Source organism: Aulonocara sp. 'chitande type north' Nkhata Bay, linkage group LG20 (genome assembly GCF_057382095.1).
Source record: "Aulonocara sp. 'chitande type north' Nkhata Bay isolate Kocher_YH1m ecotype deep benthic linkage group LG20, A_spYH_male_GT1.1, whole genome shotgun sequence".
Classification (NCBI taxonomy): Eukaryota; Metazoa; Chordata; class Actinopteri; order Cichliformes; family Cichlidae; genus Aulonocara; species Aulonocara sp. 'chitande type north' Nkhata Bay.
The window spans coordinates 24,833,644-24,843,989 of NC_141363.1; the positions used below are offsets into that span (position 1 = coordinate 24,833,644).

The 10,346-nt window shown below is 38.7% G+C and overlaps 1 protein-coding gene across 2 annotated transcripts; it reads left to right on the forward strand.

Annotated features, from left to right (window-relative positions):
- Positions 1–2,159: 2,159 nt before the first annotated feature.
- On the forward strand, positions 2,160–9,663 carry LOC147305688 (PHD and RING finger domain-containing protein 1-like). Of its 2 annotated transcripts, XM_086278527.1 has the most exons (7): positions 2,170–2,873; positions 3,321–3,404; positions 3,480–3,613; positions 3,741–3,832; positions 5,162–5,361; positions 8,551–8,641; positions 8,734–9,663. In XM_086278527.1, the coding sequence occupies exons 1-7, from the start codon at positions 2,706–2,708 to the stop codon at positions 8,775–8,777; spliced, it is 813 nt and encodes a 270-aa protein (XP_086134653.1). In that variant the 5' UTR covers positions 2,170–2,705; the 3' UTR covers positions 8,778–9,663. The 2 variants fall into 2 exon arrangements, with proteins under 2 accessions (XP_086134654.1, XP_086134653.1); XM_086278528.1 differs by lacking the exons at positions 8,551–8,641; positions 8,734–9,663 and adding an exon at positions 5,486–8,544 and having other exon boundaries at positions 2,160–2,873.
- Positions 9,664–10,346: the final 683 nt, after the last annotated feature.

Here is a 10,346-nt window from a genome sequence, read left to right on the forward strand (position 1 = left end):
TCTCTCTGACTACAGAGGGTATGTAACATGCTGGTTTTTGCTCAGACAGTGTAGTTTCCTGTTTCAAAGAGACAGGCACAGGAAACCAAAGCATGACGGTCTACAGTGTACTTTTATCACCCACCCTCGTCAGTGTAAATGTATACAGCTTAACAGCTTGTGGTTATTTTTGATTGTATTTTTAATGTGTTAGCTTAGTACTGCATGTGTAAAACAAGCAGAACATTTTCGCGTCAGTCCAAAAGCATCATTTACATACTATAAAAATATACAAAGTGTTGCAGTGAATGGAAATTTGCTGTTCAGTCTTCCCCCACAATTTGACAACATTTCCATCAGGCTGGATGGAGTTTTTACATTCTTTGAGAGTTGCCATATTGGTTTTGTGGTTTTTCTTTTAATATTGCAAAACACACAAACATCTTTCACTTTCTCTCATATTGTACCTGAAGGCTTGCCATGCAGATAAAAATGTTTTTTAAATTTTACTTATTTGTACAACCTTTGGAATGGACGTTTCTGACAAATCAAACCATTCTACACACATCCATTCTAGCCTGTGTAGTAGTTTCAGTGTTAAATAGGTGAAACTGACTAAATGAAACTGCATCATTATACACCCAGTGACTCATGATGGTAAAGGAAAACGTGATTTAAATCATTCTTGCAAACTGTAAACTGAAAGCTCTCATTAACAAGGTTTGAGTAATCTGCAGTGTGCCCTGTAGTAAGAATGACATCTTTGCATCTTTATGTTGCAAGTTTATCTTGTTTTTCATTTCAGATGATTGCAGACTGTCTGTATCACAACAGGGTGCAAAAAGTGATAGAGCCTGTTGTTTTGGGTTTTTTTAAGGAAGTGAATATATGGTATAAGTGCTGCTATTCATATCATCTCTTTGTGTGAAGCACACATTTTTGTCTGCAGTCACCATAAGTGGGTGAAATATTAAAAACTAACTGTTCACACACTTCAGGGATCCAGCTTTACCCATTACTGGATAATTATATAGTACTTTTGTACTCTAATTGAGAACCCAGTTTTATGCCTAAGCTAATTTTCCAACATTCTGATACCCTCAGTCACACAAATGTATCGGGGGCAACTTGAGGTTCATAATCTTGCCCACTGATACATACTGCAGACTATAATTAGGAAAAATTCAGACTGAAATATAGTTTCTTTTTGTTATTATTAAACTGAAAGAGACAGCCAAGCCACTATACCCACCAAAGAGCACAGATGAAAACCCTAGAAGTTAGTCACAAAATGAAAGCTAGTCAGAAGGTGAAATGGCCCAAAGCTCCTCTTCACTGAGTAGGCATGAACAGACACAAACACAAAGCCAACACACTGTAAAGCAAAAGCTCTCCTTTCCATGACCTTAAGGACTCATAGCCCAATGACTGATTTGAGTCAGTTGTCAAAACACAGTAAAGAGAGTGCAAGGTAGTCCCACGTTTCTGTCTTGAAAAATAATGACTTCCAAAATACAGTTTTATTTTTCTGTCAGTTTAAAACATTGGGAGATGTATCAGAGGCAACTCAGGGTTCAGTATCTTGCCCACTGATGCATACTGCAGACCTCTTTGACTAATGTAGATGGTACTATTCATCATCTCTCCCCTCCATAACTCTGATCTGGTTCAGATCACCATCCCATCTCGGTGTCTCAGATCTTCTTCTTCTCTTTCTCTATCTGTCCCCTCTCCCCGTCTTGCCCGTCTTGCCACCATGGGGAGCAGGGCCTTCAGCTGCTCTGCTCCTTGACTCTGGAATTCCCTACCTCCTGATTTAAGAAATATTACTTCCTTCTCTCTCCTTAAGTCCAGACTCAAAACTCACTTGTTCAAAATAGCTTATCCCACATAACCTCCCCACACTGCTATTTTAAATTTGTTTTATGTCTTATGCTTTTATGATTGTGTAAACTGCTTGTTTTTATGTTGCTTTTATTATTCTGCTGTGTACATTGTCCTTGAGTGTTCTGAAAAGCACTTTCGAATAAAGTGTATTATTATTATTATTATTATTATTATTGTTGTTGTTGTTGTTGTTGTTGTTGTTGTTTTATTATTATCATTATTATTATTATTACTCTTATAGGCGGGATTGAGCATGCTGTATGTTTCTGCAGGGTCAGCTGAATCAGTAGGGATTCAGAATATAACACAATATTTTCTACTAATGTTTCAAACTTCAGAGGGGCATTCACTGATCATTCCGGTTTTTTCAATTACTATTTTTTTTATTTTGTAAAAGTTGGTTTCTAAGATAACTATCTCTTTACTACAGGAAGTGAAAGAGACCAAGCGCGATTAACCGCTCTTATTCTGAAAGAAAAGGACCGGATGTTTTCACGGGTAGCGGGGAACATGAAAATAGTTCAGTAGTAAAGAAGCTACAGATTTAATTTTACGGGCTAAATATAATTGATGTCCTGTCACACAAGTTAAGTAAAGAACGAATCACTTAATAATGAGGCTACACATATTTTGATATATATTTATATTAACGCGGCAGCAGGAAATGATAGTAGCGGCTAATGCTAGCTGACCTGCTGTTGTGGTCGATCAGTGACTCTTTGTAAGAAACCACTGAAATGGAGTTTGGTTATAACTGTTCCGTTTTAACGGTGTGTAAGCAGTAAGGTATTGCGGACATCAGTCATATTGATAGTAAAGGTTTCAACTGATACAAACAGATGGATAGATCCCCTGTGTTGAATACAGCTGGTGCAGAAAGCGAAGATTTGATGTGTGATTCAGTGAAATGCTACATTTGCCTGAATCCCTTTGAGAAGCAGACTGTGGGCTCTCTGGAGAACTGCCAGCACGTCTTTTGCCTTGAATGTATTCTCCAGTGGTCCCAGGTAAACTCCCCTCACCTTTCACAGATACTTTAAAGTCGTAAATGTTGTTTAACATTCTTTAAGAGCCATACCAGCTCATTTGATGGAAAATAGGAAATTTCGCTTGGGTAAAAGGGTGCATGCACAGCATAAAAACAATATAAACAAAAAGGCTTCTTCTGACACAGACTGAACATAATGTTAATGCGGTTAATCATTTTAACAATTTAAAGGTGAGAATTTTAGATTAGATTTATTTTTTTTATTGATAAAATAATTTTTGCAAATTGTTGTAAATGAAGTTCTATGCTGTTGGCCAAATATAAGTAATGTAATGTGTTGAGAATTGTGTTTTTTCCACTGTTTTCACTTTTTCCAAAGTGATAGTGAGTAGTTACAAACATATGTGAATGAAATTTTAAGACACTGCTGTGTTCACAGATTTCTTTTCTTTCTATTGATTTTCAGACAGCTAACACTTGCCCAGTGGATCGCATCAGTTTTACCTTAATCTACCAGAGACGGAGCCCTGGAGACGACGTTCAAAAAAAGGTTTGATGGAGGTGGCATATGGAAATCCAGCATTATATATGTGAACAGTGGGCTGAGGTATTTGTGCTTCCCCAGATCAAAGTGAGCGTACGAAAAAATGAAGATGGTGGTGATGAAGAGGAGGGGAGCAGTGCTGCGGTTATCTGTGAGGAATGTGGTCGTGGAGACCGGAGGCACCGGCTTCTGGTGTGCATACTCTGTGATTCAGGGTATGATTTCACATGTTTTGATTTGTCGTGATTCCACCCTGTGATGCTTTTTGAATAGCGCCACTCATGTTTTGCATGTGTCCCAGCTGGTGCTCATATGTACAGAACTACATTTTTTTCTTTCCAGTTATCATATGCACTGCTTGAGACCAACGTTAAACACGAGACCTGAAGGTGACTGGGTTTGTCCCGAGTGTGCAGTGACTGCTCATGTTACAGGTAAAAGTGTGTAGTTAAAGGTTCACGGCTAGAATAATGAGCCATTAAAAATGTTATGTTCCTTATATGCACTTACATGACATTTTACTAAGTTTAAACCAATAACTAGGCCTGTGCGATGTGATGAAATATATCGACTAACAATATTAAAACACTTATCTTTTCACTCTGTCGTTTATTTTGTGCTCAAAATAAAACTCAAATGTCAGAGCAGGCTTTTCCCAGCGGCACGCCATTTAATAAAGACTCAGGAAGATAACGAGATAGCGGCCATTACAACATATATTTATAAATGTATGTGTTGCGTTCCCCTAAAAAGGTCCAGGGGATGAAGGAGAGAGGCAGAATGGTTAAATTAAAGAGGTTTTTTAATGCTTCTATTAATAACTGAATTAAAAGAGATGGTCAAGCTGCTATCACCATTTAAAGAAACAAACCAAAACTCAGGTGTTGGTCAGTAAACTGAAAAGTAAGTAAAAAAGGATTAGTCACCAAACACGCACAGCTCACTAGCTGCAACCCAACATGGGTTTCTGACACTAGAGCTCACCTTTCTCTGGCTTTAAGTACTTCTAATTGCTGATGGGAGTCAGCTGTACAAAAAAAGTGCCACCTGAGGCAGGAGAGATGGCGGGACACACCCACACAAGGGCAATCTCTGTTGGAGGCCCTGCTAGGGCCATAAAAATATGGTTTTGTGCATTGGTCATGTCGCACAGCCCTATCAATAGCAAACAAAATCAGCAACAGAAGAGAAGAGCAGCAAAGGTCAGTGTCAGTAATAAGAAATGTTAGTTTTTCCTCTCAAGAGGGCAAAAATGTACATCAGTACATTATGTTTATGATCCTGTTAATATCAATAGCTGTCAGTTTGAAATCAGATCTGGACCGGTACTCTCAGGAAGCACCAGTCACCAGGAGAAAATTACCCAGCTTGCTTGTTGCTGGAGGTTTAAGCTGTTGATAAGTGAAATTAATCCCAAAAATGTATACGGTGCTGCACCAAAAACCCCTTGCAATTGCTTTGGCCATTAGCAGATTGCATACACACAACTGAACTGTGGCTAAACGATGTATCATTCCTGCCAAAAAAAACAACGACCAGTCATACACAGAAACAGCAGGTAAGACACCTGTTGTAAGTACAATGTAAAGCACCAAAAACTCAGGCATTATCACATGGGTGTACTTACTTTATTTAAGTATAAATAAAGTATATAAATACTTTATTTATATAACACTTTTCTTAACAAAGTTAAAGTGTTTCAGCGTTCAGTGTTTCCTTTTTTTTAAAAGCACATTTATTTCTGTGAACTTGTTGCTGTACAGAAAGCTCCCTGACAGAGGAGGAGATCAGTGATGGAGAACTTACAGATCTCCTGGCTGAAGTAGAAGAAATTCCCTCTACCAGCAGTCGTCTTCGGCCCTCCTCCACAAATCGGCCCAGCAGCTCCACCGAACGGCGACGCAGCGCAAGAATCCAGAACAGAGGCGGCAGCAGGCCAAGCTATGGACCACAAACCTCCTGGGTGGGTTCAGTATTACGCAGACTGCTTCTATTCAAAGAACTGTTGTTGTTATTGATGAATTGGGAAAAACACAATTTTTCTTTGAGGTCAAACGTTTCTCACAATTTTTCATTTTTTGCTGCAGCACTCTCTTTGCAGCCAGTTTTACCCAGCAACCTCCAGCAACCATTCACCAGCTAATCAGGGAATGCATATTTTCCCTGGCAACAGGAGGAACCGGTTGCCAAGGGTCACCAACTGGTTCCTAGACCTGTGTGATTGAGGCTTAATGCAAATTACAAGCTAAATTGTAAATATCGTGTATTGCAAAGATAAGAATCCTTTTTCTAAAAAAGTAAAGACATAGGCATCTTTTAAAGTGAGCTGAATATATTTCATTTCCATTGTCCACTAGAGTTTGGCTTCCAGCACAAAGGAAGCACATTTTCTGTCACTATTACAGTGAAGAGAACGACATTCATCCTATAAACACTGAGGAAAAGATTCAGATAATTGAAGTCTTCATTAGGACTATTGTCTCACAAACAGTTCATCACAATTATTTAATAACAGTGCACTTTAAATAAGGACATATCTGAAGCATGTGACCCTTAAAACAGGATGTACTGATGCACACAAATCTAGCACCTAGACCCTGTTTAATGTGATGTTTTAGTTTTTCTTTGTGTGTTTGTGGATGGTTTGTTGTAAAGTTGAAGGACTCCAAAATAAAAGTAAGAGCAAAGGACACTTACTTAACTTAAGTTACCAGGTGTTAGACACTCAGGAAGAGAAGACCTCGATCGTGGTTTCTCTGATGTTAACAATCGTGCAGTGCATACTTGTTACTGTATGAGCAGCGCAGCGGTGTTTAACCACACTTTCTACTCTGCTCACTGTTTTTTTTCCTGAAGATATGCCACTAATGTTGGTGCATGAAGATGTTTCCACCTGTCAAGCATCTGCACACACGTCTATAGTAGGCCTGTTGGTGAAGAACAGGGCAGCTGCTGCTGGTCCTATCTAAACAAAAAAAAAAAGTTTAGAGTAAGAAACTGTCATTCTTTTCCTTATTTTGTTCCTTTAAAAAACATTTTTAAATATAGATATTGTTGGAATACTGGATACTCATTTACAATAGTATGTACGAATATGCCTTATATCCCAAAAGTTCAAGCTTCAGAGTCCTGCAAATTGCTTTTTCTGCAATGCAAAAAAACCAAAAAACCAAAACAAATTAAGAAACCGAACAACAGGTCGTCATTTGAAGCACGAGTCAATGCAAGATTATGCATTCTAAAAGGAGAAGGGGGAAAACTTCTGCATATTTAAATGGAAAGATGTGCTTTTGTGGAGATGTATAGAATATGTTAACTGTTTCAGGGTATGGAGATGCAGATTCAGAATTTGTACTGACAATTTGTTTTGAAAAAACAAAACGAAATTACTTTGGCAGCCCCTGACTTGCAAAAGAAAATAAAAAAATGTGCAAGAGTTTAGCAGTGCAGTTCACAACTGTACGTGCAGTTTAATGTTTTCCTTTGTTTTTGCTTGCTGCCAGCTTAGAGTAGAAAGGCGCTGTATAAGCCATTTACCATTTACGTCTTTCTCACATCATTGTTTCACAGTTTGCAGTGTAGTTGTTCAGTGATGTGATGCTATGGTACAGTTTCCTTGTAGGTTTAGTAGACCCAGAAGTATATGCATCAGTGGATATCTGTGTGATGAATTGCAACTCTTTTGGGCTGAGGCCTTGAACCTTTTTATAGAAATAATCACAAATTTGCACGTATCTATAAAAGTCCTGCTTGCCTTACCCTCTGACTGGAAACCTTTGATCACATCCTCCCATGCACCTGCTGATGTTCTTGCTGCCCTCCTTGGTAATTCCCAGCCTCATGTTATATGCTACAGTACTTCTAAATACTGCCAATTAATTTTTATTGCTGATGCACTTACTCAGTTTTAGAAAAACTGAGACCTGGTATTGGTGTAGGATTTAGTCTCTGCAATATCAACAAGCAAAAAGTAATATAAAAAACCAAGAAAAAAGTAGATGTAGTCATTGCAGCGACATAATTCAGTATGAATTCAACAAATAAAGGCTGAAAACAGGATTCCAGCAATCAGACATGGAGAACAAGCTCATTGTCGTCGTCTGTGGGCAGGCTGAGGACTATGATTCAACTTTGAATGGGCTTAGAGGAGAGTAAATATGTCAGCTATCGGGTGCACTTTTCCTCCTCTCACTAACTTTTGCGTGACACTATTTGTGGGTTTTCCCAAAAGTAACTAGTAAGTAGGTTCCCCAAGTCAAGCTAGTTAAGTCAGCTGAGCCCCAGAAGCTCTGGCTTCAGGCTGCTCTACATGTTCTGAAAAAGCCCCTGTCACCCTGCTGTCAAAACCTTCTGTTGACAGCCAATCACAAGAAATCTGGCTTAAAGAGAGGTTGGCCTTAAAGGGGGAGGAGCTGAAACCGCTTTTTTAGACAAAGGATGAACTGAAGCTCAGGACATCATAAATAAGTTTGTGCACTGTGATCCTTGAACTCAAGTAGAGGAAAAACATGTGGAGCTGAAATTGAGCTTAAATGTTTCCATATCTTTTTTGTCACATATCTTAAAACCATAAAACAAACTGAAAACAATACAAAATACCAAAGATTATTCTGCTTGGGTAACTCGATCGCCCTCGGCAGCGAGTCCACGATTCGACTCCCAGCTGGCCTGACTGTTTACTGCGTGGGATTGCCTCCATTTTTTCTCTACATTTTTATTTTGTCTCTTCTTCTCAGCTGCGCCGCTTTGGCATCTTCACAGCAGATCATCTGCATGTCTGCTGTCACTACATCCATGAAGCTTCTTCGTGATCTTCCCCTTCATCTCTTTCCTGGCTGCTCCATAGTCAACATCCTTTGTCCAGTATATCCACTATCCCTCTTTTGCACATTTTCATATGCAAAAATAAAAATAAAATATTAAAAAGAATTAATGTGCTATAAAACATTTCATGGTGCATGACTTCAATTAAGACATTGTTTTAAACATTCATGCATCAGAGAGGAGGATGTCAGACTGTGCTGTTTTTTTCAAAGATGGATTTGGCAAAAAAAAAATAAAAATGCATTCATGTAATTATAAGTTGCCACATCATAAATTAATCTTCCCATGAAGCTGTTCTTGAACTCTGTAAATGTTTCTTATTTTTCAGCATGTACCAAAATATCTGCTGAGGGCATCAAAGCCTCCAGTCCCAACTGATAAACCTCATAATCAGAGTGAAAGCAGCCATACTTCAGTCAGTAAGTAAACAACTGTCAGTGCTGTGATGCTGAGATGCGAAGACTCACATTTTCACATTTGCTTGTATAACGCATGTGAATGTATGTTTCAGAGATAAAGAGAAGAAAGAAGGGGAGGAGGAAACATGCAGCCTAAACTCTGCATTGCTGACAAGTGAAAGAAGAAAAGTCGCTCCGTCTCACCTGATCAGAATCAGCTTTTAGTACAGTAATGAGGTCGTGTAAAATTCATACTATGAATACTGTATTTGTGACCCCTCGTAATTTTCCAAGTACAAGAAATAACCACATGAATGCTTCAAGACCATATCCGCTTTATACCCTCTCTAAGTGTCACAATTTAATGTTCAAATCTGTATAATTTATCTCTAGCTCTACGACAAACTCTGAGTAGCTGGATCATGGGATATGTCATAGTTTAAATAGCAAAACTGCACCAGTCTATGATCTAGAGCAGGGGTGGGCAATTCATTTTCCCAAATTGCCACGTAGAAAACTCGGATTTTTGTGGAGGGTTGCACCAATGAGCTGAAATCAATTCTGCTCAATATTAATTTCATCTTTTTATAAACTGCTACAAGTAAAGAGTAGATGTTACAGTTAGGTCCTAATTGTGCTCCCTTGAAGAAATGAATTGATACCTCACATGTGAAGAAACAAAAACAAGCACTAGAATCCTGTTTGAAGCTATTATCTTCTTCAGTCATGGGTTACCACAAATGCAGCTTAACGCTGTGAAATGAAGAAAGAGCCTCAGTCGTAACATTACATCGATCAGACAGCTTTAGGTCCTGAAGACGTTTCTCAAAATCTAGAAGAGTCTGGATCCAGAGTGTGGATATCGCCATTAAAGACCCAGGTGCTACAAGTGACCACAAGGTGGCAGCATTGTATTTGCTGAGATACAGTTCAAGCGCAAGAGGCTACAGTTTTGGTACAGCCCAGGCGGTTCAACTTTCAGGGAAGCTGTTTTCTATACAGTTTTTTAAAACCACCAAACTTTCAATAAATGTTTTTCATTATCTGTTGTTTTTTGGTTTTGTTTTTCAACATTATTGAAAACGTATTTTTCCATTTGGAAATTTACCAAATCTCCAAAAAGTTGATTCTGTTCATCTGGACGTCGCGTTTTGTGGGAGAAACGTTTCGTCACTCATCCAAGTGACTTCTTCAGTCTCAGCTGACTGCAGGTTTCCCCAATCTTATAAACAGTACATTTGCATAATGACTGAAACCAGCCCACTGAAGGAGCAATGGGCTGGGGGGTCAGTTCCTTAATCTTAATTATGCAAATTCTCACTGGTTATAAGATTTGGCGAAACCTGCAGTCAGCTGAGACTGAAGAAGTCACTTGGATGAGTGACGAAACGTTTCTCCCACAAAACGCTACGTCCAGATGAACAGAATCAACTTTTTGGAGATTTACTTTCCTGGATGATTGAGAATGCATCAAGACGATACAATTACCATATAACATTGAGCAATGACAAAAATCTAACTCTCTGTTGGAGAAATATTATGTTAATGTTTTTTAGATTGTTCTAAATTATGAGTGGGGCAAATAATATTTGCTTATAGCTCTTGTGTGGTAGACAACGATGCCCCAAGTTTGTGACCCCAGCAAACCACAGTAGCCATTATCCACAAATGGAGAAAACTTGGAGCGGCAGTGAACCTTCTCATGAGCGGCCGACCTTCCAAAATT